At 43.1% G+C, this 26,676-nt stretch overlaps 3 protein-coding genes across 4 annotated transcripts; all 3 read right to left on the bottom strand.

Annotated features, from left to right (window-relative positions):
• Positions 1-1,720: 1,720 nt before the first annotated feature.
• Positions 1,721-4,725, bottom strand: LOC306939244 (ladderlectin-like). Its single transcript, XM_079523799.1, has 2 exons — positions 4,512-4,725; positions 1,721-2,228 (listed from the first exon to the last, which is right to left on the bottom strand). The coding sequence occupies exons 1-2, from the start codon at positions 4,558-4,560 to the stop codon at positions 1,789-1,791; spliced, it is 489 nt and encodes a 162-aa protein (XP_079379925.1). The 5' UTR covers positions 4,561-4,725; the 3' UTR covers positions 1,721-1,788.
• Positions 4,726-8,091: 3,366 nt separating this feature from the next.
• Positions 8,092-15,495, bottom strand: auh (AU RNA binding protein/enoyl-CoA hydratase). Its single transcript, XM_079524218.1, has 10 exons — positions 15,248-15,495; positions 14,925-14,992; positions 13,481-13,568; positions 13,027-13,113; positions 12,749-12,841; positions 11,955-12,011; positions 11,418-11,605; positions 9,785-9,835; positions 9,247-9,294; positions 8,092-9,077 (listed from the first exon to the last, which is right to left on the bottom strand). Exons 1-10 carry the CDS (start codon positions 15,459-15,461, stop codon positions 9,000-9,002), a joined length of 972 nt encoding a protein of 323 aa, XP_079380344.1. The 5' UTR covers positions 15,462-15,495; the 3' UTR covers positions 8,092-8,999.
• A 1,129-nt stretch (positions 15,496-16,624) lies between these two features.
• nfil3 (nuclear factor, interleukin 3 regulated) lies at positions 16,625-22,845 on the bottom strand. 2 transcript variants are annotated; one of them, XM_079524300.1, is made up of 4 exons: positions 22,494-22,845; positions 20,408-20,603; positions 19,187-19,438; positions 16,625-18,649 (listed from the first exon to the last, which is right to left on the bottom strand). In XM_079524300.1, the coding sequence occupies exons 2-4, from the start codon at positions 20,494-20,496 to the stop codon at positions 17,587-17,589; spliced, it is 1,404 nt and encodes a 467-aa protein (XP_079380426.1). In that variant the 5' UTR covers positions 20,497-20,603; positions 22,494-22,845; the 3' UTR covers positions 16,625-17,586. The 2 variants fall into 2 exon arrangements, with proteins under 2 accessions (XP_079380426.1, XP_079380427.1); XM_079524301.1 differs by lacking the exon at positions 22,494-22,845 and adding an exon at positions 21,907-22,014.
• Between the last annotated feature and the right edge of the window lie 3,831 nt (positions 22,846-26,676).

Below are 26,676 nucleotides of genomic sequence, written 5' to 3' on the forward strand. Positions count from 1 at the left end.
AGGGGTTTAATAACAAAATAATGAATAGACAATATTAGGCCCATGGTTGAATATGACATCAAGCCAAGGCATTTAATAGAAACTTAAGTAATGTTTCTTTATTACCCCGTCCCGTCACCCTGTCCCACTTGTCCCACACAAGTGATAATTCTGTCCTTCAAATGAACGGTTTGGATCTGGTCACTCTATCGGTCCTGTGAAATTCAATTCATGGAAATTGATTGATTGATTGATTGATTGATTGATTGATTGAAAATTGTATTAACAATTTGTAGAGTAAGCACAGTTCGAGGAAAGTACAATTATGTTATCTACATGACATGATCTCTAAACAATGAATGGGTGAACTGATGTCCTGTTATAATATTTAGCTGACATAAGCACACGAATCCAGCTTTACTGGCCTTTGTCGCCACCTACTGGTAACATAAAGACACTGTGATGGATTTAATCATCTCAACTTCTCTCTCTCTCTGCATAATTATTACAATGTTTGCCAAGTCTGTATAGACTGTATTGACCCTGGGGTCTGTTTTGAGTAAATATGCGGTTCTTTTGACTGCCTTACATTATGATTATATAGCTTGGCCTGAATTGCAATGAATTTCCCTTTGCAAACCACACACAAAAAATGCTTACAAAATGCTGGGGTTTAATTGGTTAATGCATGTGCTTCTCAAAAATGTTCATGTTGTAAGATTCAGTATGCTGTATGTGGAGAGACCCATTAAGTTAATTTATAGTAGCTGAGTACAAGTGCTAATTTTCACTATAGGGCCACAACGGAAACAAGTCCCCTGGACTATTTTGTGTTGTCCTTTAGCCTATAAATGTCTGACGTGTCAGATATTTCTGACTAGGAATAATCAATCAATGAATCAACCAGCAACACCCTTGTCTTCACATAGACACACACATACACACACATTAAAACCAGGGAGCTGACTGGTACAACCGGCCTGATACTGTCGTACTGCTGACCGGTACAACCACAGTCTGATACTGTTGTACTGGAAGCTGACTGGTACAACCGGCCTGATACTGTCGTACTGCTGACCGGTACAACCACAGTCTGATACTGTTGTACTGGAAGCTGACCGGTACAACCACAGTCTGATACTGTTGTACTGGGAGCTGACCGGTACAACCACAGTCTGATACTGTTGTACTGGGAGCTGACCGGTACAACCACTGTACCACAGTCTGATACTGTTGTACTGGGAGCTGACCGGTACAACCACTGTACCACAGTCTGATACTGTTGTACTGGGAGCTGACCGGTATAACCACAGTCTGATACTGTTGTACTGGGAGCTGACCGGTACAACCACAGTCTGATACTGTTGTACTGGAAGCTGACTGGTACAACCGGCATGATACTGTTGTACTGCTGACCGGTACAACCGGCCTGATACTGTCGTACTGCTGACCGGCACAACCACGGTGAGTCTATACTGTTGGCTACAGAGCAGCTCCACTGGAGCAGTTCGGGGTTCAGTGCCTTGGTCAAGGGCCCTTCAGTGGGAGAGGTCTGATTGCATTAAACTGCGTTAAATGATGACTTTGCCACTCGATTTTATGCATGCACATTATACCCTCTATTATAAACATCTCAAATAATTTGGGGACCCATACGAATGTACTGGAGTTGAGTACTTTATCCAGCGCTGCTTATGAATGTTCCTCACACTGACATGGAATGAACCAGTAAACACATGAATATATTTAATGCACTTTTATTAGGGAGACCCTAGTACAAGCCAGTGGTTGAATCAGACGATCCACTGATCAGGGAGAGACTGTACGAAGTGCACACACAGAGGGTCCGGTATGTGAACATTCCCAGTCGCACCATTTACCTGTAGATCCACAGTTTGTCAACACACAGTTTCCACCACTTGGCATGCCCTCGTGCCACGCGGTGTAGCTCACGTTGGAGCCATTGGACCACATCCACCAACCCTCCATCTGAGTGTCACTCAGTCCAATCCACGTGAACCTCTGGTACGGGTCAAAGCTCTTGATCAGGGCTCGGACAAAGTTGTGCTCCTCATCACTGTGGATGGACACAAGGTTGGCGTCTTCAGACAGGCAGTTCCGCTCTGCTACGGCCCAGATCATGGGTGAAGAGATGTACTTGTAGCAGCGACCGTTGAAGCTGAACCAGAACGGTGGACAGGTTCCGCGTTCTAGCTTCACCTCAGCATAGGGAGCAGCGTACAGGGGGCCTATACATAGAAACATAAAGGTGACAAATTTAACCGAAACGGTTCTGATTAATAACAATAACATGAACCAGCAAATGGCTTCTTGGTTAGAGTGGGTGACAATGTTATCACACGTAAAGATGAAATTACCTACCTAGGTTCCATCCTGGAGGCTAATCTTTCCGGTGATAAAATGGCCACCAACGTAATCAAAAAAGTCAACCAAAGAACAAGATTCCTTTACAGGATCTCCTCACTGGTCAACAAAAACACCTTGAAGACCTTAACAGGAGCCCTCGTACAAGGTTTCTTTGACTATGCATGCACCTCCTGGTACCACAGCACCTCAAAGGCCCTTAAAACTAGGCTCCAGACTTCCCAAAACTAACTGGTCAGGCTCCTACTTGGCCTCACCCCCCGAACCCACCTCACCCCTGCCCACTTTGACAGGCTGGAATGGCTTAGGGTCGACGACACAGTACAGCATCTTGCAATGGGTCTGGTCCACAAGATTCGATACACCACCAAGATACCCATGTACCTGTCTAGATACTTCCTTAATGTTAATGAAGTCCACACCCACAACACCAGAGGAAGTGCAACGAACCATGTACAACCCAGATTCGGCACAAACAAGGGACTAAATTATTTTCGCTCCTATGCCACCAAAATGTGGAACGCCCTACCAACAGTCATTAAGACATGCGGATCCCTTGATTCCTTCAAAACCGCTCTCAAAGGGCACCTACGGACGGCTGGAATTCGAAACTGGCCCCCGTAAAATCTGAATCCCCCCCCACCGCCCACCCCTTTTTCCCCTCACTGTATATGTTTCGTTTCTCTTTTTACCTCCCTTATGATGAATTACTGTTCTGTTCTTTGACTATATAGAAGTGTCTATTTGTATGTCTCTAAATGTTTTGATGAATTGAACAAGGTGGACCCTCTGGTAAACAAGTTAATTGGGTCGTCCACTCACAGTTAACAGTCTTTGTATTGAGTTTGTGCTTGAAATGTACTGTAATTCTACAAACTGTTAATAAATATTACAATCAATCAATCAAAACAACCAACTACTGTATATCTATCAATAAAGGCAAAAAAAGAATGCGTAAACCAGTTAAAAACGCAGTTATACTTCATCGACTGGTGTCTCCCAGGGGTCTGTAGGCCTACTATCGCTCCTATATTTGTCCCTCTACAGTAGGACTAGTAGCATGCCAAAGTTTGTGCTATTGCCATTGAGAATGCATTGGGCGTTTAAGTTAAATACGGGGAGGAAATATGACAGCAAACTGCCTGTCATATTTTCTCCCTATTCCAAAGCCCCCCAGGTACATTATATATTTAAACTATTTTCAGCAATGGTACACTTATTTTTTCAGTGGGTAGATCTTGTTGAGTTGGTCATTTTGAAAGTAGATCTCACGTCATAAATGTGTGGGCACCCCTGCTCTACACCAAATGTCTTTGTCGAAAACAGCACTCAAGGCGTGTCAAAATACATACGTTGTGAGCGTGTAGACATACTATATCTGGCAAATGTAAGCCTATTGAGAAATGCCCCGAAATGTGGATTCTAGGGTTTAAGAGATTAAAGGTTCCTCAAAGAACACCGAAAAAGATGTGAGGACCATGAAGAACCATTCACTGAAATGGTCAGTAGGTGATTCTATTTTATGGAATCACAATCAGTTTTATTGTCACACCGCAGGCTTAGAAAAACTACTTCAAAAACGTCAATGACTGACAACCAAAATCACAACACCAGAGAGAGCTCCACAAATCACGTTCAACTCAGATTTGGGTCAAACAAGGGGTTAATTGTTTTCTGCTATGCCACAAAAATGTGGAATGCCCTGGCCTATACCAACAGTCATAAAGGAGTGTGAATCCCTAAAAGATCACATACATGGCTACAAACTGGCCCCCAGTAAAAAGTCAAAGCCTTTTGGAACCATATGGCAGTGGTTCTCAAGGAGGTATTGAGGAGGTTCCAGGGGGTCTCCAGTTAAATGATTTATAATTAGGAACCAAATAGACCCTTTACAGTTCTGTAACACTGAGATTGTACAAAATGTTACAGATCCGTTTGGTTACATGTGTACACTGTAAGAGGTAAATGAACACAGATTTCTGTATAGATTGCATGGTTTTCCGGAGATAAAAATGGTGAAATTGGTGTCCGCACAGTCTGTGTACATCAAACTGGGAGTCCTTGAAATAAAAACAATTATGAACCATGGCCATATTGAACCATATGGGCTTTTAAAGAACCATTTAAGAAGCATTATTGTTCTGTACCTACTAGGGCCAGGCCCAGCAAGCATAGGAGTTGAGGAGCCAGCAGCATGTCAGCCTGAGGTGGTCGTCTGTGTCCGTGGATCTTGGGTTTGGGGTCTTCTTGAAGGGTGTGTGTCAATGGATCTTGGGTTGGGGTCTTCTTGAAGGGTGTGCATTGCTGTGTCTGTGACCGTGTCTTTTTATCTGCTCTATGAGGGCGTCTTCCGAGCTGGCATCATTTGATTGGTCATCATGCAGTAACAGCTGCCGTGTTCACATGTTCACATTTTGTAGCCAAAAAGATTACTTTTTAGGACATGAGGGAAAAAAGAACCTGTGTTCCAATGGATCCAATGTGGCTATTATTTAGTCAAGTCACAAGCTCTGGGCTAATACTTTTACTTTGATAACATTATTTACAAAACCAACTGAAACACGTAACCACTTTTACTTTAACTTAAACAAACTCAGAAAATAAAAATATGCGTTGCATCACATATGACGCTTTATTTTTTATCCCACGATTTTGCAACCCATTTTTCACCCAGTGTCTGGGCGCCACACTTCCTCTGCCAACCTGGGGGGGCAGCGGACTGATATCATGCTTCCTTCTATGCATGAGGAGTCCAAGCTGCACTTCTTTTCACCTGACAGGGGTGAGTTTCCCCGGTTGGACGTAGCGCGTGGAAGGAACACATTATTCCGACCAGTTCCTTTCCCCTCCATCAGGCGCCCCGGCTGGCCAGGGGGAGGTAGTTTAGAGACCAGGATTACTGCATGTTTTTTGTGAGGGTACCTACCCTAGGGGACACGGGGAGAACATGCAAACTCCACACAGAAAGGCCCTTTCACCAACCCCGCCTCGGGTATGGGCACTGATGACGCGGAGGAGAGAACACATGTCCATGTATCTGCCAGAGAATCACTGTGTTTACTTATTTATATCCATATAAATACATTGTTCCCTTATAAATCCTGCACTATGAACACATTTCACAATCGTATCATCATGAATGAACCAATATCGTCTATGTATCGTATCATCAACCATGTATCGTGATGCGCATCGTATCACTGTTAAGATGTATCATTACACCCCTACAAACTGGGGATCCTTCATCCTTGACATGAAATAAGGATTTAGTCAACCAAGTACACAATAGGCTTAAGTGGTCCAGTTCTCCCATTCTGCCACTGGGTGGCGCCAGTGTTGCGCTTACACATACTAATGACAAATCTGGCTTCCAAACGGTCACACAGGTGGTTTAAGATTGGGAGGCCCCTGCCTGCACACAGGGTCCCCGCCGGTTAGGAGAGCACGAGGGTCCTCTGCAAGAGCAGAGAAAGGTCTTTGTCACATGGGCGTGTCAGTGAGGAGGCCTTGGGGACATTGTTTTGTACCTTCTTTGGGTCTGTCATGGTGGGTGGGGGGGAGAAGCCGTTTGTTTCAGATTGCAGTGGGCAGACAGTTCTGTTGTTTTTTTACGCAACCTTTTCCCTCTCGTGGTGGGATCACCCCCTGTCCACAGTCTCCCCACGCAGGCATCTGCCGGAAACCCCTAACCCCTAGCTAGCATACACACACACCGCAGACCGAAGCCACAGGCAGGTCTGCAAGCAAGCTCTGATCCGGGGGCCTAACGGCCTACTACTACCAGAGAGGCCCTTATACACATGCGTGTGCACAGCGCACACACACACAGTCGCACACACGCACGCACACACACACACACACACACACACACACACACACAAGTAGCCAGTAATTCCGTTGTGTGTCTGTCTGGTGTCTATACTCTGCACCTGGCCCTGAATGGAGAGCTTGTATCCTGTATAACAGACACTGGACTGAAACCCTTGTTCCCCCTCATCCATTTCCCAAATCAACTATGCCAGTTGTTCTCAACCCTTTTCATGCCAAGGGCCCCCAAATTATTTGGTTACGGACCGACATCTGAAATTATTCTGTGCCAGGGACTGGTGATGTTAAAATGTTTACAAAATAACATCCCTCCTCTGAGACACAGAGTGAGTTGACATCTTTAACCCATTAAGACCTGAGGCCGAATTCTACAAATACCTTTAAAAAAATATATAGGGCTATAGGCCTACTATATATTTTTTTGAGTGGTGTAAACCACTCCTACAACTGGCTTTTGTGTGCAGAAAAAATGAGCATGGTTGCTATGTTCAAAATAATTTCTGACGTAATTAAATCACACCCGGGTGAACTGGATGACCGTAGCAACCATGCTCATTTTCTCTGCACAAAAAAAGCCAGTTGTGAAATCACATCCAGGTGTGATTTCATTACGTCAGATCAGAGCTGATCAGGCTATATAATACCTTACCTTATATAATACCTCACATCGGACAAAAACTCCAGCTGAATCAACTTCATGGTCACAAATCATCACATCAGAAGACGAGTCTACCTAGCCAAAGATCTTTAACGTCAGACATTACGTCAGACCACAGCTGATCATGCTATATAAAACCTTACACCACTCAGTTCACACGGGTGTGATTTTTGTTATTACATTTGAGTGGTGCAAACCACTCCAATAACCAGCTTTGTCTGTATGTCTGTGTCTATGTATGTGTGTACCTGTACGTGGGGCCACGTACGGGTGAGCATGGTTGCTATGGTTAGTGTGTGACGTCGCACCACTCAGTTCACACGGGCGTGATTTTTTATCACACAATTGTGTAACCCAATGTTGTACTGTGTCAATTATCTAATGTGATCCTGGGCTCTACAAACCCTCCGCCAACCTGGGGAGAGCAACAGACATGAACTCATGCTTCCTTCATGCATGAGTGCCCAAGTCGCTCCTTTACACCTGACAGGGGAGTTTCCCTGGTTGGACATAGCACGTGGAAGGAACACGTTATTCCAACCAGTTCCTTTCCCCTCCATCAGGCGCCCTGGCTGGCCAGTGGGAGGTAGTTTAGAGACCAGGATTACTGCATGTTTTTGAGGGTACCTACCCTAGGGGACACGGGGAGAACATGCAAACGCCTCAGGTATGGGCACTGATGACGCGGAGGAGAGAACACGCCGCCAGCACCCACAGCGTCCCCAGTGGGAATCGAACCCAGGACCTTCTAGCTGTGAGGCGACAGCACTAAAGACTGTGCCACCGTGCCCCCACCTTTCAAAAATATTCAAAAATACCAGATGTACCAGCTTGCATCGGGGCACAAAGTGACACGATGTGAACTTGTTATAATGAGCATGAACTACTAGGAGGTCAATGTTTAATTAGCCAGTGTAGTGACACCAGAGACAAATGTTAGGTTACAGGGGTGAATCTACAATCAGACCTTTAGGACCCCTGGATAAAAATACACATTTGTCTGTGATATTTTATTTTCTACCCCAGATTGGAATAGGTTTTCCTTTTCGTTTTGTTTTGCTAATAGAGCTTGCCTTCAGGTAAAAATTCATGTCATAGATCCAGTGTCTAGGTGATACACAACTTTTGACACAATCTAAATGTCTCAATAGAAGAGCAGGGAGAAAAACACAACCACCCCAATTATATAAGTTATATTGTATTAACATACTCTACCATACAGATTGGACACAATTACATTACATTAAAAAGGTTACATATTAGTTTACATGTTTTTGTTTTTATAGTATATGTTGGTTGCAAAAGTAACCCATAAAAACATGAATGAAATAATGAGTAAATCAATTAGGGATGCTTACATGAAATTGGGTGCTTGACCACACCTAAAAGTGGGACTAAATAGATATATATATATGGTTAGCCAATTAGAATCCACATCTTTATCAGCAGCATTTATAATCAACGTTTCAAAAACTATTTGTTTGTTAGTAGTATTTATTCATGTGTATCTTTTCACAGGACGTCATGGTCATTCATCAATCATATTTTTATCATTTCTATGCCCAATAACAGTATCAACTATTATTCGTCAGTAAAAGGCAAGCTGGCTGTCTCAAAACAAAAGTCGTCACAGCAATAGTAATGGCACAGCTCTCAAAAATATAATGTTCTGGGTTGTATCCAACGATCGATTCTCATTGAATAAACACTTAAACCCTCTATATGTATGTTGACCGGCTCAGTACTTGGTCCCCTCTTTTTCTCTCTCTTACACCACATCTCTTTGCCGAAAATAGCCATATCTACAAGCACATTGCTTGTAGATATGGCTATCTTCGGTGAACTTTCCCCCAGAAATAAGGATGCTAGGTTTCAAGTGATTTTTTAACAGTTATGAAAAATAATGGTGGGGAAGCAGCTGGTGGGTGGTTGTTTTAGATTTTTGAAATCTGTACTTTTTTTCCACTATGTTATTCGGAGACGTGCCGATAATGACAACGCCAACATCCGGGTTCACGTGCATATTTCCTGAACTCAGGACCAGTTCAAACCGTTGGTAGCAGAGTCCACCCTTGAATCTGGAACGGACCCCTGAAAGGGCATTGATTGATTGATTGGATGGCAGTGCTTAGTGACAAAGCAGGACCCTTTACTCTCCCTTGAAGCGAGGGGGCCTCTTCTCCTTGAACGCTGCCAGACCCTCCAGCCTGTCCTTCGTCGGTATCACCTTTGGGAGACACAGACGAGGCCGATTCTAAAACTATCTTCTAAATCAGTCTTCTGATAAACCTTCTTTTCAATAAACAGCGGATCTACAAGCGCACAGTGTCTTGACTCGGTGCAACCACCTCAAGACACATTATTTTTGTACACATTCTATTTTGGATTACACTTACCTGAGCGTAGCATGCCTCTTCAATTGCCAATCCTGTAGCCAAGTCAACCTAAGGGACAATATAATGTAATATCACTTTAACACATTCATTGGACTAATATGGAACATATTATATAATATGGATTAATATACACAACACTGCAATAGTTCTACAGCCATTACTTCCAGGGCTTAAAGCCAAAAACAATCCCAAGACTGAACATGTTTTTTTGCAAATCTGCACTGATCTCATTAAATGACCCCTATGAGATCCTCAGGACTGAAATCAGTCCCCAGGACTAAGAACTTTAAGCCCTGCATTACTTCGCATCAATACCACCATTCATTACAACTTTTGCCTCAATTAGTATTATAAACGAAGGGGGGAATGAAAGAAAGCCGATCCACAAGCTTTCCCTCGTTTTGATCAAACAAAGTATAATACCGGGTTAAGTGATTTATTGGACTTAATCGATTTATTTGATTTTTGTGTGCCGATTTGTTTTTTACTTATTTTTTTAAGTATACCGTGTGTGAGCCACAGTGGTGGGTATTCTTACCTCCATTCCTTGGTTTATTGACAATTTTGCCATCCTGATAGCAATTGGACCCTGCAAAACAATTACACACATATCATTATGTCTAGTCAGACACAGCTGTTTTAACTACAGTACATGAACCTTAGCGAGTCTACTCTTGTGTGTATGCCATGTCAGAATAGGTAAACATTCAACAAAATCACACCTGTGTGAACTGAGCAATGCAACTATACGTTCTAGCCCTCCTCCCTGGCCTGTGTGTGTGTGTGTGTGTGTGTGTGTGTATGTGTGTCGCTGCTCAACAGTGCCATCCAGCTGTATTGCCAAGGTGTTGCAGCTGTCCGTGCTCAGACATACAGAATCAGAGACAGACATACATACGTATACAGTACACATAGCTGCGAAATGGAGCGGTTAGGCACCGCTCAAAAATAGGTATAAATAGCAGATCTACAAGCTCACAATGCACTGTGGGTAGTTCTAGATTTGGTGTAGATGCGGTAAAGGTACAGACCTAGTATATAGGGTTTAAAAGGAGCATCCATTTTCAACCTTATCTGTCTACTCACACTGTGTCTCATTAGGGCTATGGACAGTTCAGAAACCTAGCAACCAGTGATCATCAACAGGGATCCCAAGCAAGCTCCCAGAACCGTGGTAGGACAGTGAGGCTGCCGTCGCTTGGCCCTGGTGGAAAGATATCTGGGATTGCAAGACTTCCGTGTTTAAAACCAACATTTGGTGCTCAAATGCGGAAAAAGGAGGTACTTCCGAGTGCTTTGTGTGCTGGGTGAGCAACTTTGTTGAAATGAATAGGTGGGGGTGGGGCTGTCCGTTCTCTAGTCTAGATATATCATAACTATGATCGCAAGCGAATAGAAACTTCAGCCCTTCTCTTCCTGTAAAGTTAGCATGCTGGAATAGAAGAGAGTGTACTTGCACAAATTAAAATACATAAATGGAATCTAAATAAAAGTGTTACGTCACTGGTAGGGAGGTTTCTGATCTGTCCACAGCCCTCCAATGAGACAGTGAGTAGACAGAAATGATGTCATCTCAAAATGGCAATTTTAAGGCTGTCAATTTGAAAGTATTCAAAGTGGAAAGGTCAACAATCAATACCTCAATGTGCAGAGTTGAGTTCATTTTGATTCATATACTCAAGGTCCATGGAAATAATCTGGATGGGTTTTTACTAGCCTGGTAAACCATCGCGGTCACGTGATTTCATGTCATCATGTGTCTTCTGACGAATGTGAATTCACACGACCGGAATGCGTTACAGGCTTAGAGTATATATGAATAGAGACGGCACCGGATTTCTCCTCTCATCCACTTGCATTAAGTTGCTCAAAAGCGCATGAGGCGATTTCACTCTTCCATCCGGGTAGGAACAGAGTGCATTCTGGGAAGAATTGGGCCAAATCGTGAACGCGCTGTGCCGTTGACTATCGTTGCACACGTTCACGTATGAAACAGCGTTCACGTGTCATCATGAACGTGCGCAATGATAGCCAACGGACCAGAATTGGCACAGCGCTGCAATACCAAATTTGGCCACTATGTCCATTTCGCCTCAGGGTTTCCTCCGGGTGCCGTCTCTATTCATATATACTCTAAGGTTACAGGGCTAGGGTTTAAGGCTCATCTTCACCTGACTGTTGAACTCTCGAGCCAGTTCCAGAGCGCGGAGGTAGGCCGCGTCTCCGCTGTCGTTCTGCTCCACAGAGTGGCTGACCAGGCCCACGCGCTGGGCCTCCACCCCGTCCACCACCCGCGCTGCAAAGATCAGCTCCTTGGCCAGGGACACGCCGATGGCCCTGGGCAGACGCTGGGTCCCACCTGTGCACACAGGCACGCAATGGTCACACAGTAGTCTTAATTGCTTCGGGAACAATCGGTTCAGTACAGTATTAGACACTCTCTGGGTTCACTCTCTATTTGCATCTTGTATAAATGAATACAAATAAAGTATCACAGAAAGATTTGACGGCCCGTTGCAGTATCTCTAAGAACCCCCTATGGTTCCCGGACCCCTGTAGAAGACCCCTGATGTACCCAGTAAAATCTGCGTTCATTTAACTCAGAGTATACAAATTTACTGTAACCAAATGGATCCGACCCATAAGGGTCCAAACTGAGGATGTTAGTGTATGTACACACTTATACAGTATCTTGAAGGTAACCGTACCTGCTCCAGGAATGATACCGAGTTTGGCTTCAACCAGGCCCATCTTTGCAGAGTTGGCTGGAGATGATGAAGAGAACAGTAACTAGTTAATTAATCTGGGCCACATTAGCAAACATTAGAAAGGCCAACTCTAAAACCACGTTATGTCCCGTTCAAATGAGCCCTTGATTGTATACTGTGCATACCAAGATTCACATGCGTGTATCACTATCAAATGCAGTTAAAAGGTAAACCTTAGAATAGCTCTTGTGATCATTTTGTTGCACAAGAAACATGTCCTAATGAATAACTACACACACATTAGGTCAATGGTTCCAAAACATTTTAGATCAAGACCGAAAAGAGAAATAATATGTTTGACTGGGACCCAAACTAGTGAAAATCAATCTACAAGCTCAAGCTTGCACATCAGCTATTTTCACTACTTCTTAATTATATATTTTTTAATTTATGGAATTTCTTAGATTTGTTTGTTTGTTGTTTCTTTCTTTTTCTTTTGGGGGGGGGGATCTTTTGAAAAAATATAGTTTTTTAAACGTAGGAAAAGAAATGGGATTTTTACTCGAGTTGTGACCCCAAACAATTGGTCCCTGACCCACTGTTTGGGAACCAGTGTGTTAGGTCATGGCAGATGTAATTATAGCAATGTTTGCATCAGGGTGTTGGAAATGCAAAACGTAACCAGTGTCAGCTAAGTATTCTTTGAAACATTATGGCTGAAAACACATATCTTCTGATGGAATGAAAGCATCTCTTTTTTAGGAGACATGTTGTAATAAATGTGTCCATCTTACATGCGATCCTGATGTCACAGGCCAGAGCCATCTCCAACCCTCCACCTAATGCCACTCCATCAATGGCTGCAATGACCGGCATCGGCAGGTTACCTACAAAGACCATACCAACAGGGTTGTCAGTCACCATCATGAACACTTAGCTCACGAGTCACAATTAATTGTTAGGGTTACATCACAGACGAGCTTGTAGATTGGCTATTTTGGCTAATTGTAGGTCATACCTTTCAGAACAAGGACAATGGGGTTCAAGTGGTTATAACAAATGAGTGTCTTACCCAGATCTGTAATAAGTCCTCTTGCTTTGGAGACGAAAGGTCCCACTTCACTCAGGTCCATTTTGGCACGTTCCTTTAGGTCTGCCCCTGCAAACAGCCATTAAAGAAAAACTTGACTGTTACAGGTTGTAACACACACACACACACACACACACACACACACACACACACACACACACACACACACACACACACACACACACACACACACACACACACACACACACACACACACACACACACACACACACACACACACACACACACACACACACACACACACACACACACCTAATTAATAAACCCATCATTTCAGTAGTTTGTAATGTGTTCAACCTGTCGCATGAACTCTTCAAACCAAAGGGAACAGTGAATGCAACGTTAAGTAAGTAGGTCCGGTCAGAGAGGCTTATTGTTGGCATCAGTCAGAGCGCTTGAGTAAATGTAATGTTACCTGCACAGAACACCCCAGGTACCATGCTGCATATAATCACACTGCGCACTTTGCCATTCTTCTTTATACTCTCCACTGTCTCTACCATCTGGAGAAAGAAAGAAAGAAAATGTTTGTGTTTACACGCTTTTGTCTTCAATGTTTGTGTTTACACGCTTTTGTCTTCAATGGGGACTAGCACCCCTCAAAAAAGAAGGATTAGAATTAGGTGGGGAGTGCGAGTCTGAAAAGGTGGGTTTTGAGTGTGGTTTTAAACATGGTGAGGGTGGGGGGCAGCTTTGATGTGAGCTGGCCATGACTTCCATAGGCAAGGTGCAGCCACCGACAAGGCCCTGTCACCCCAGGTTTGTTTGTTTGTCCTGGGGATGTCAAGGAGGTTGGCATCGGTAGGGGCCGTGGCATTGGAGGAGTTCAGAGATGTAGCGGGGATACATATTGGTGAATATGTATGTACAGGCCTACACATATCTCTGCTGTCGGGAAGAAATCCCCTAACTCCTAAGGAAATGAAAAATGTACATTTTTCAGGAAATGAAGAAAAAAAACAAAGCAATACTGCTACCTCAAAGTTGGTGTTGTGAATTTATATATTGTCAATTGCTTGCAGGGGGAGAGGTGGTGGAGTTAGAGTAGTTGCTTTAGTAGTAGTAGGAGTTTGAGGGTCCAATGGAGTTATGAGGTTTTGTCCGGAGCAACTTTTAACTACATTTCATTGGTTCAATATTTGTTTAACCAACACACAGACGTAAAGCGTGCAAAGAAATAAAACACCTGACAAATTGAGTTAGGTGGCTTCCTCCTGACAGCAACGAATGTATGTATGTAGGCCAATACATAAATATTGGTCTATAAATAATATGTTTGCAAGCAAAATACACAAGTGCATGACTGTAATGTACTGCAGGTCTATGAATAAATATGTACACTTCGTTCGTAGGCTACTGTAAGCCTGCACACTGCAGTATGGGAGCAAACCCCACTGAATTGATTGAATCCTACAAAAATAAATGTTTGGAAGCGCTTGTTGGAAATCACTTAATGGTCCTTCATCATGCCACCCGTTTCGAAATGATACATAATGCAGGAGGCAGTAGGACGTTGCATTGAAAATGAGTGCTTCCAAACTCCAACACTATAGCTCATAACATGTCTACGGTGGATTTTTATGAAACAAACACCTTGCAGATAGAAAGAGGATAATTCAAGCATTTCGTACAGCTGCAATGTTGGTGAGTTTAACATTGTTTAATACAATCAGACTTTTCAGTTAGGAATTGGATGTATGGGCTCATTGGGCTGCCAGTGGCTGGTGTTGCAACTCTAGATTCAACATATTAACAATAGAACCTAGAGTTGCTTGTGGCTACTGAATTGATAAGTCTGAACTTTGTTTTTGTTAACAACAACAACAACAACAACAAACCAAGGCAGTGGAACAACATACCATGTTCACCAGGTTTCTACTTATTGCATTTTTGGCTTTAGGTCGGTTCAGACCAAGAACCACAATTCCTGAAAGACAAGACAGAAGAAATATAAGATAAAGAGCTGGATTGTCACCTTTAGCCTACAAGACACAGTCCAGTTGTCCAGGGACAGGTGTCAACTGTTTTGGTTATATGTGTGCAGTAAGCCTATGCCTATAGTAAGGCTGCCTGCATGGCATTTCACCTGCTTAAAACATTGATATTAATTTTCAATTAATAACTCTAATCAAATCACATATATCCTACAATAAATAAATAAATATAAACGTTAAACATTGACCTGAATCTTGTCCGTCCAGATATCTAACGTTCAGGTCGTCCTTGGGGTTAGAGCTGTATTGCCGCGCCGCTGCGGGGCGGCAAAGCACGGGAGAAGACTGAAATAATAACCCCGCATAATCCCGCACATGTATCTGATCCACCAGGTCTCTCCGCACGGGAGAGGAGCGCAACGACCGCAGAAAGAGTCTGGAACCCGCCGCCATGACCGCCATACTGTCAACAACACACTTCACAGAAGAAGGAAAAAAATTAACCCGGCGTACTTGGTACGAAAATAGCAGATCTACAAGCCCCAACGCGTTGTAGACGCAACACGTTGTGAGTTTGTAAATCTGCTATTTTCGGGCTGGACTGGGAAAATCCGATGTTTCTATTTGTTGTTAAAGGCTCAGATCCGGTTTAGAGCCCGCCTGCTGTATCCGGTGGGTTTAAAGGCAGATATTATGCGTTTCCGTATCCGCTCTAGAGCGGATGTGCAACCCGGAAAATGAATAAGAATGACTGCAGTCAACTTTGAACTGGATGACGTCACGTGGGTTGGCATGGCTTTTATCATACATGATGCATACAGGCTACAGCTTTATGGGTTTTATATTAATAATTACATTTAGTCAAAGATTAGGCTTAGATTATGTTAAATTAAGTGTAGGCAATAAAAGGTTACACTTTTTATTACACACTTATAATAAAAGTAATAAAAGTGTGTAATAAAAAGTCATAAGTGACTTATGGGCTACTCAAAGCAGATCTTTTTTTGTTGTTTTGTTGCAAAATAATTTGACTGAAATGGCTAAAGGAAAGGACGGAATATCATTTTCTAGCTATGGTATAAAATAGCTCAAGGCTCTATTGCTGGTTAGGACCCGCCGCAGTGGTGTCCGATTAGAACTTAAACCAGGATGCCTCGACTTCCCCTTCTGCCTTGAACAGACCTCTATTATATATTATCCGATTAGGCTTTGTCAGGATGACTGAACCAATAAGATCCATATAGGAACGGATTGGGGAGCCAAACCGTTCCTACCAGCAGCACAGCAGCACTCTAACCAGCTTTCTCTCCATCTCTCACAGAACAACCTGCTGGATCCCAACCAGTCAGAATCCTACTGACAGATTGAGTTCAACTGGGTGCGACTCTATACTATAGAGTCGCAGGCAACTTGGATGCTAGAGTCTATAGCATCCAAGTTGCCTGCGGCTAGGGTATAAACAAGTAGTTGAAGGGTAAATTAACTGGGGTTTTAGTACTTTGTCTACTAATGCTTCTTTCATAACTGTACTGTTTGATAGTTCTTCATTTCCATCTTCCTTTGTACTACTTTTATACTGCATGAATATTCATCAACAACACATAATACACAAGTCGGTCCTGACATGTATTTATTGTAAAACAGGGGGGGGGGGAACTCATTCACCATTATTTACCACAAACCTAGAGTACAATTTTAAACATGAATGTGGACTGCTGTAAGTTCAGATATGCCAAACTACAAACTCACACTTTTACTTTTAAACCCCCTTCATTTGAAACAGGGCTGGGCGATATAGACATCTAATATGACGATATAAAATATAGCCAATCCACAAGCTCACAAGTATGCTTGTAGGTCGGCTATTTTCACTATTTTAGAAATTATTTTGAAGGTATAAAATAAGGCTTACATTTATGCCATATCGCGATATTATGATATGGTCTCTGTCGGGTGGAAACCTCATATGTCCAAAATGGTTACTTATAGCACAAGTAGCAGATCAACAAGCTCTAAAGACATTGTGGCGACTGTGGCTCAAGAGGTAGAGCAGGTCGTCCAATGATCCATGGGTCGGCGGTTCGAATCCCGGCTCCTCCTGTCTACATGTCGAAGTGTCCTTGGGCAAGACACTGAACCCCAAATTGCTCCCGATGTGCTGGTTGGTACCTTGCATGGCTTCCGCCGCAATCGGTGTATGAATGTGTGTGTGAATGTAATGCACAATCTATGTAAAGCGCCTTGGATAAAGGCGCTATATAAATGCACCATTTACCATTTACATTGTGGTGTTTCAAGCATTGCTACTTTTGATGCTTTTGTGTGATGCTGTATAGTATGATCTAGTTAGTAGAATGTTAGAATGAGATGAGATGGAGATGAGAGGTTTTTGCTCCGACAGCAACGATACGCGAAATCCCCAAAGAGTCTTGTAATGATGATAATCAAAGCAACATCGATATATTGCCCAGCACAATTCTAAATGTGTAACCTTACACCATATCAATAGCACAGTGAATAAACACAAGGGGGGGCAGGAAACGCTGTAATGCACACATTGTCTAAAAAAACAAACATTGTCAATTTGTTATTCCGAAAACACATAGTGATCTTTAGTGCTTGCCGTCGACTCCATCACAGAACCCAGGTGTGTTGGGATGAGTCTCGATAGACAGGCTGCATTTGAGGACAGCTCAGCAGCCATGCCCTGATTTATATGCAAGTTCTCCAAATCCGAATGGGCACATGGGGAGGAGGGATCCCTACCATCCGTTGTGAACGCACTGTTGAGGAGGCTTGGGCTAAGCCTGCTACTCATGCACCTATCATCCTGTGGGCTATAGTCTTGTGGGCTATCGTCCTGCAGGCTATAGTCTTGTGTGCTATCGTCCTGCAGGCTATAGTCTTGTGGACTATCGTCCTGTGGGCTATCGGGTCTGTTTTTCTGCCACTGCCCGGACTGGTGGGTCCAGTCTCGCATGTCAATCACCTGCGCCGACAGGGGGCTGGGGGATGACTCCGCGGCCCGCTGCTGGTGCCACCCATCGGAGGCGTGTCCCAGAGCGTGGTACTCGGGGTCTATGGCCTCTACCTTGACGTTGATGTTGGCCTTGGCCTTGAGCCGCAATTTGTGCGGTAAGGCAGCCACCGCTGAGGTGGCGTCCGTCGCCTTGAGTGCTGAGACGATGACGCTTCTCTGGTCAGAGGAGGCGAGCTCTGAAGAGGCGGTGAAAGGCAGCAGTGGGGCGGGGGGACCCTTGGGGACCCGCTGCTCGTCCTCTCCATCGGATGACTTGCTCAGAGCCCCGTCGTCAGATGTTCCAGGAGAGTCGCCAGAAGACTCTGCGGCCCGTGGGGACGGATCGGTCAGGGGGGCGGTGGCATAGCTGGGATACATCTGGTACGGGCTGGCCCCCCTCTCCGCCACGTAGCCGCCTCTCTCAGCTGGCTCTCGTTTGATGGTGTCTCCGTCTTGAGACGCCATCACGCCGTGAGGCAAGTGCCTGATGACCGACACGCAGCTCCCAGCCATGCGCAGGGGCTCCAAGTCGCCCGCGCCAGGCGACACATAGTCCCGGTACAGGGTGGCGGTGGCATGGGATAACTTCTGCACCTCCTGGGCATATGCTGCCGAGCTCACCAGACCGAACCTAAGATAAGATATGATAAGATATGACATTAATTGATCCATACTGTACTGAATTTGACTGATTGATTGAATATTTTATTAGACAGAAATGCAGTATAAGTAGGGTCCTATATCTAGCCGAGACTAGCAGACCTCTAAGCTCACAGCGGTCGCATCCGCGACGCAATGTGAGCATCAGCTGTTCTCGGCGCAATACCGTTGCACGATGAAGTATATGTCTCGATAGGGTGCGCCTCACTAGCCAACAATGAAGAGTAGGGTTAATGGACTGAAACCAGCACTCCTCAAAACAACAGGTTTAGGGATCTGTTGGGAATAAATGACGTGCTAGTTCGATCTTTTGGATCTGCCACTTTTTATGCTTTTGTGTGACTCTGTAGATAATATGATCAAATAGGGCATTAATATGGGCATAATATGGAGACAAGAGGTTTCTGCCTGACAGCAACGTTACTGCAAGTCACTCTGAATAACAGTGGTCCACTACAATGTAAATGGTAAAACCTTTCCCCACAAAACAATCCTTTACAACACAAACCTCAACTTGAGCGCCAGGAGCTCAGCCTTGAGCGTCGCGTTCTCCTGTCCGAGGGCCATTAGCTTGTTCTCCAGGACCATGTCGTTGACACGCCGCTTCTCCCGCGAGCGCTTGGCCGCCTCGTTGTTCTTGCGCCGGCGCTCCCAGTACTGCGGGTCTTTCTTCTCATCTGGGATGAACTCACGTTTGCGCCGACACGGCATCCTGGCTTTCAGCGGCATGGAGGAGGACTTGTTGAGGCCAATCAGGTCCCTGTGGGAGCAGAGGGCGAATATGAACCCATTAAGACCTGAGGCCAATTCTAAAAATGCATTCTAAAATCTAAATCAGTACTTCTCAAACTTTTTGTCAAAATTGTCAAAACCATCTTCAAAAATACTGTAGCAAGAAATGAATCAGACCTACAAGATCACAAAAGCTTGTAGAACTGCTATAGTGAACTTGTAGATCTTAAATTCTTTGCTATTTTTCGGACCTTGTTGAATCTCGACCCTGTTTCGTATTACAAAACAAACCCCTAAAACTAATAAATACTAAATACTAAACTAAAACTAAGAATTAAAAAAAAAAAAAAAAGAAGAAGAAATCACAGACTGAGGCTTTAACTGTTGCTTTTATATTAAATAGCCGAGACCATCAGGGTTTTATGGTAGATCTTTCTATCATTGCTAGTTTGACCACTTTAAATGCTTGTACATGCTATTTTCTCTGTGCTATACTTCTATGTCTTCTATAGAAGACATGTTGGCTTCTATTGAATGCAAATGACTGAAATCAGTTGTGGTGATGACTGAGAACTTTCATCCATGTATACCAGTGGATCTCAACCAGTGGTCCGGGGAACTAAATTATGGCATTGTTTGGTAACTAAATGGACCCTTTTTTAGATCTTTAACTATTAAGAGCGTAAAATGAAACCAAATGGACCATTACGCGGGGCCATTTGGTTTAATGTTACGGTCTCAAGTGTTAAAGTATTGTTAAACATCTGCATTACTTAATTTACAAGAATGTCTACACAATTAGAGAATGTAGAAGAATTGGTATTTTGATCAACGTTTGCCTGTTATCTCTAGCCTCGCATAGCGAGGCTATCTCTCCTATGGTACCACATCAATACAGCATGGAATTGTGGTTTGGGTTTGGGGTCTGAGAGGCTAATGCCGAGAATAAATAATGGACCTTGATGAAAAGGGTTGAAAACCACTATTCTATACTAACCTTGTGCTGGAGCTCTGGTAAGCATCCTGTTCAGCGTACGTTCCACTGGAGTGCAGTTCTCTCTTAATGGTCTGCATGTTAGCTTGCATCTGTCGCTATATGCTCATGCATTTTTAGGCATGTCAGCGTTGTTATAAAAGCATGTGAATGACGTAGGATGGTATCGGGCAGTGTTCATGTCCAGTCCAGCGTATATCTGTGAAAGTAAGGAAAGATCAGACAAGTCCATGACGTTGCAACATTAGCCACTTAGTTGAGGGGTCCCCCAGGGAGCTACACTAGGTCTGCTCCTTTTTTCCCCCGTGGACACTAAATCCCTTTTTCTTAAAATAGCCCATTTACAAGCTCACAACTAAGCCTGTAGATGGGATATTTTTCCCCTGAAATGTCCCCAGAATGTGGCACATTCTGTCCCACAATCCGCACCAAAGGACCCCCAGGGGGGGGAGTACCAGGGGGCGCCCAGCAAAACTAACCACTCTATCCATTTATATGTTGCTATTAAAAACTAGCAGATCTATAGCTCACAGCACGCCCCTTTGTGCCACGCAGTGTTTGTATATCTGCTATTTTACATTTTTTGTGAAAAATATCGAAAATGTTTGGACTATATATATATATGATATAATAATTATATAATATATATATAATATATATTATATCAAATATAATAATTATATAATAATAATAATATATATATATTAATATATATATAATTTTGTTTACATAAACATTTGTTCTGGGGGTCCCTGGAACAAAAATGTGGGGGTTCTTCCTTGACATGAAAAAGTTTAGTATCTGCATGTTTTAACACCACAAATCTTGAATCGGGGTGGGGGGTACTGTAGCCTACTGTATCCGTGTGCACTGTAGGCTAAAGCAAGGGAAACAAAGAAATAAGGCCAAAACCACGTGACTGAAATGCTATAACACAAACTAACGCCTCGAAATAAAATACAATAAAAACCCCCCCGTTCCACCTCACCGTACGACCGTGTCGCCGCGTTGGGGGGTCAGAGCTTAGAGTATATATGAAGGGTCAGAGGCGGGGGGTGATAATGCCGTACCGTGCGTGCGGGTCTCTATCACGCACACAGTGTGCGTGCAGAACACGGAATGTTCAGGCGGCGTCATGTCCCATTGCCCCAGATATTCTTCTTTGTGTCACAGTCACAGGGATTACAGAACGAGCTCAGTCAGCTCACAGTGCAGCGGCCAGCACATTCTGCCATTATGCAATGCATTCCCGTTAGCCTCGTCTACAGACATGCTTTAGCGAGGAAACATGTTGAAGAATAAAACAATAGGCTAATGATAAAAAGCCAAAAATAACACGTCTTGCTTGACACTTGTATATAGTGCGGCATGTGGCTACGACGAGGTTATGCAATGAATGGGGTTAAAGAAAGCAATGGCTTTCTTTAACCCCATTCATTGCATAACCTTTTAGAAGTGCCTAAATAACATAGAAATAATGATAATACGGCAAAATTATTGACTTGTTTTATTTTGTTTGGTTCCCGGCGCTGGGACATGTACAGGAACGCCATGGCACGTTTCCATCCTCAATAGTGTGCGTTCTGCGCGTCCCAGCCTCTCCTCTCCTCATAGTCTCTCCTGCTATGAGTCCTCTCCTCTCCCCGCCCCGTGTCTATAGTGTGGAACAAAGCGGGACCACTCTAAACGCTATATAATCCCGGTATCCCGGTTATGGACGTGAACATAAAAAAATAACAATAATAATATCAAATTATTCATCCATAAAAGTCCGATTTTCCAGAATGTTACTGTCTAAACGGCAAAAGATGTTTTGTAGAACCCATACATACTGGTCTGTAACTCTGAGAGTGTAGCCTACAACTGGAAGCAATGTGTACACTCTGAGAGAGTTACATTAATATTACAGTGTAGATTTGGTAGGCCTACCTTATACATTAAAAAAAATCTCTGCAGGTTCTCAGATATAAAAACGATGGCACTAAACCGGTGGTCCAAATCCATGGCCTATAATATCAAAGTGAACCGGCGTGAACATAGAATCATCACCATTACGCGTCAGAAATGTGTGTATTATTTTGTCCCCTACCGGTTGACGATGTGTGCGCCAACACGCCGGCCTGGTGGCATGTCCTCCCCGGCGACAGTAGCACTGTGTCCCCCCTAGCTGCTGCTTCTTCTGCGTAGAGGAACACGCTGGAGCATTGCGTAAAGATGGACAGTCAGAGTCAGGAATGTGTCACATTATCATACATTGTTCTGTGTTGTAACGTCGCCTTTTCCCCCGTCACACACTGACTGAATGAGTGACTGGCTGACTGCTTTTAGGATCTGTGTTAGTAGGTCAGTGGAAAAACGCGTCTCTGAGTGACGAGACCACGGGGCCAATGGGGAAACAGCGTGGCCCTTGGATGCAGCCAATGGCTGTGCCTCTAACTATATGAATGATATGAATGTAATGTAATAATGGGCCTGGCTACTATGGTGAGATCATCCAGGATTCGTCACCACTCACCAGTGATGGAAACTGGAAAGTGTACTAAGTAGGCTACATGACTTTACTGTACTAGCACTAGTAACTAGAGACTAGAGTAGGCCTACTCTACTCTACTCTGTAGGACGCGTATGCCTAGTAGGCTACTGTAGAGTAGCCCAACTAGGCGCTTTAAAAATGAAAAGTCATATAATAGTCATATAATAATAATAATAATAATAATAACAAACTGTGAACTAGTAAGCTTATAGGCTATTACAGTTTGAATGCCAAACAAGTCGCCCGGCCTATGATCCTGTATACAGGGTATCCGGAGAACTCGCCAGTTTACCATCTTGCGAAAAGTGGAGAGCACTCCGCAGGGACCTTGAGACTGACATCAAGCAGTGTGGACTGACATGGAAACAGCTGGAAAAGAAGGCCCAGGATAGAGGACTCTGGCGAACTGTAGTCAACGGCCTATGCTCCATGAAAAGGAGCCATAGGCATAAGTAAGTAAGTAAGTATGTTGCCTCGCCGGAACTGTGGACAGCTCGCCGGGATCTGTGGACAACTCACCGGACAGCTCGCCGTGGTGATGAGATTTACCAACCACATATGAGAGTATGACTTTCGGGGACCTTCGCGGCGACAAGGCCCGGCGAGATCTCCGCACTTTTCGCGGCGAGTCGGAAAACTGTCGAGTTCTCCGGTATTCCTTTACAGATGCATTAGGCCTACTTTTTAAAAAAAACACTGTAATGTCTTAATGTTTCTAATAAATTAATGCACAGACTGTAGGCCTAGTTTGTTTAGACTTTCTAAATATCTACCCTGCACCTGGCATCATGCATCATTTTCATCATGCATGGAAGTGCATCAATAGAAAATAGTGCTTTTACATTGGTACTGTACATATATTTTGATGCCAATACTCAATATGCCATTGAATAATCTGTTTTGAGAGATTATGTCACTGCTTGTCATTCAGAGTTGTGCTGTAACATCTAAGCGCCAATAGAGGGTGCTGTTGACCTGTCATAATGAAAAATGCCAGGCGTTAGGCGTATGGACAATTTAGTAATGTATCGAGGCAAAATGTGTTTATTTTCGTTGAAGATAAATGGTGAAATTATCCCTTCTTAAGCACTGAAATCAATGCCTCACACAAGAGCTTTGGTTCACACTTCACAGTTCATAAACAAATAAAACAAATAGACATTATTGTAACACATGCAAAAAGTTTGTTGAACAAGATTAGGATACTATTGATACCTTAAATCACTTTCTATAACCATTTCGAATATGTTCATTTTATATAACTGGTCCAACTTTCATACATTGTGGCTTTTTTTATTCATTTTTGTAAAATGTTGCTTTTCTGAAAACCTTTTGCAAACTGTTTGATAGCTTTATTTATTTTATGTATTATTTGTAGTAAAAGTGATACAAATGCATATTTACTGACCCATAAAATGATCGATTTGGCCTAAAGGTGGTGCTAGAGTAAAGGCCATGGGGTCACCTAAACAGACATGTATGGCTATGAGGTATGATAGTGAAACTGTAACTGCACATTTTCAAATAGATCTATTATTTTTTCAAAGGCTGACACATTTAAAAAAAAATCACACCTGTGTGAAGTGAGGGGCGCTCTAATCATCGTACATCATCATCATCAAGAATGGTGGTCCCTTATTGGCCAAGGGTTCCCACCATGTCGATTTGCTCAGACACATATGAAGTAAGTTCTCCATTCATTGTCAATGGCATTTTTAATGTTTGTTCAGACCACACAAACATTAGTTCTCCGTTCATTATCAATGGCATTTTCAATGTTTGTTCAGACAACACGTGCTATATATAGGAGGGGCTAGCGCCCCTCAAAAATAGTAATCTACTTTTACTTTGGTGATGTATTTTTTGAGTGGTGTAAACCACTCCTACAACTGGCTTTTGTGTGCATAAAAAAATGACCATGGTTGCTATGTTCAAAATAATTTCTGACGTAATTAAATCACACCCGGGTGAACTGGATGACCGTAGCAACCGTGGTCATTTTCTCTGCGCAAAAAAAGCCAGTTGTGAAATCACATCCAGGTGTGATTTCATTACGTCAGACCACAGCTGATCATGCTATATAAAACCTTACACCACTCAGTTCACACGGGTGTGATTTTTTTAATACAGGCCCTTTTTGGCCTATAACCTACAGTATATTTATGTTGCGGTTTTGCTGCTTTTTCTTAGGTATAAAATGCAAAACAAATCTGACTACTTTCCCCACCACTGCACTGGTTAATAGAAAACAGTTGCTATGAGTAACAAATTACAAAGTAAACATAGTGCAGTGGTCATCGGTAGAGTACTCAGACGCCAGCCTATGACATCAGTCATCTTGTACCAACTTGGGAGAGCTGGTGGATCTCCATATATGGGCATAAAGTGGACACACACACACACACACACGCACGCACGCACGCACGCACGCACGCACGCACGCACGCACACACACACACACACACACACACACATGCAGATAAACAGATTCCTGGATTTATGGATGGAAAGAGCACAGTCACTCATGAGAAATCATATGGGGTGCACTTGAAAGGTTTTACCCACTATAACACACTGACACAATACCACTATAACAGATAATAAAATAACTGGGCACGGTCCACCATCCTTTCAGATGGGGGTCCGTGACCACATACTTCATTTGGGGGTTGGAGTCCTTGACATGAAAAAGCATGAGACCCACAGCTTTACATCAAGTAATCCTTTCTTTTTTTAATGTTTTTATTTATTTATTTTTTACAGCTAGTAAATGTCCATGTAGTTTCCCAGGGCTCCCACCTCATGACATGTTTAACTAATACTCTCAATGACTAACTTTTATGAGCGAATGACAAAACCATAATCAAACATCACCAGGATGTTTAACATTCTCATCTTTAAGAGTCACTGCACATAAAGCTGACATCTTTTAAATTAAAGTTTATATGCAAATATCAACAACAGAATTTAGACATTACATGAAAACTGCGCACACGCGTGCGTGCGCGTGTGTGAGCGAATGCCCCCACACATATCTTGAGAACCATCTGACCGATCTACTTCAAACCTGGGCCTGTGTATCGCAGAGAACAAATAACAAATAAACCCTTATGCTCTCTACCTACCTGTTTGTCTGCGTGTCTGTCTGCCTATCTCCCACAGTCCCTGTTATGCCCACGCAAGAACTAGAAGAAGAAGAAGAAGAAGAAGAAGAAGAAGAAGTAGAAGAAGAAGAAGAAGAAGAAGAAGAAGAAGAAGAAGTAGAAGAAGATGAAGGAAAGGTAGAATAACAACAAGGGACCATAGGCCTTTCGGGCTTGGTCCCTTACAAAATACAAAATATATAAGAAAGATGATAAACACATCACAACAACTTAAAAAGATCATCAATGTTGTCTTTATTTGGACTTTATTCAATACTCAACGGTAGAACACAATATTATGGTTAGCATATTATTATGACTGCTTACAAAAAGCACAAGAACATTGTACCAGTAATATCACCAGGCTTAATAATAATATTTAGCACATGAACATAACAACAACAACAACAAAGTGTCCATATATAAATTACAAAATGGTGCAACAATGGTATCCAAAGTAATAGTTTTAAAACCAGTCTAAACTATTGGAGGAGACACTGTAGGACCTTTCTCTGAACATTCTATGGTATGTAGGCAGTGTTGGGCGAGTTACTCAGGGAGAGAAATATGTTACTTAGTTATTTAGTTATCTATAA

The sequence above is a fragment of the Electrona antarctica genome, assembly GCF_951216825.1.
Source record: "Electrona antarctica genome assembly, chromosome: 16".
In the NCBI taxonomy this organism is placed as follows: Eukaryota; Metazoa; Chordata; class Actinopteri; order Myctophiformes; family Myctophidae; genus Electrona; species Electrona antarctica.

Bases quoted from the DNA above. Each gene is read 5' to 3' on its own strand.
- LOC306939244 (XM_079523799.1), bottom strand. From the start codon at position 4,560: ATGCTGCTGGCTCCTCAACTCCTATGCTTGCTGGGCCTGGCCCTAGTA. The intron at 2,229-4,511 runs GTACAGAACAAT...TTCTATGTATAG, and splicing joins GCTGGGCCTGGCCCTAGTAG to GCCCCCTGTACGCTGCTCCC.
- auh (XM_079524218.1), bottom strand. From the start codon at position 15,461: ATGGCGGTCATGGCGGCGGGTTCCAGACTCTTTCTGCGGTCGTTGCGC. The intron at 13,569-14,924 runs GTATGTTGTTCC...TTCTTTCTCCAG, and splicing joins GTAGAAACCTGGTGAACATG to ATGGTAGAGACAGTGGAGAG. The intron at 9,295-9,784 runs GTAAGAATACCC...ATTGTCCCTTAG, and splicing joins CAATAAACCAAGGAATGGAG to GTTGACTTGGCTACAGGATT.
- nfil3 (XM_079524300.1), bottom strand. From the start codon at position 20,496: ATGCAAGCTAACATGCAGACCATTAAGAGAGAACTGCACTCCAGTGGA. The intron at 19,439-20,407 runs GTTAGTATAGAA...CTGCTCCCACAG, and splicing joins TACCAGAGCTCCAGCACAAG to GGACCTGATTGGCCTCAACA. The intron at 18,650-19,186 runs GTTTGTGTTGTA...ATCTTATCTTAG, and splicing joins CTCCTGGCGCTCAAGTTGAG to GTTCGGTCTGGTGAGCTCGG.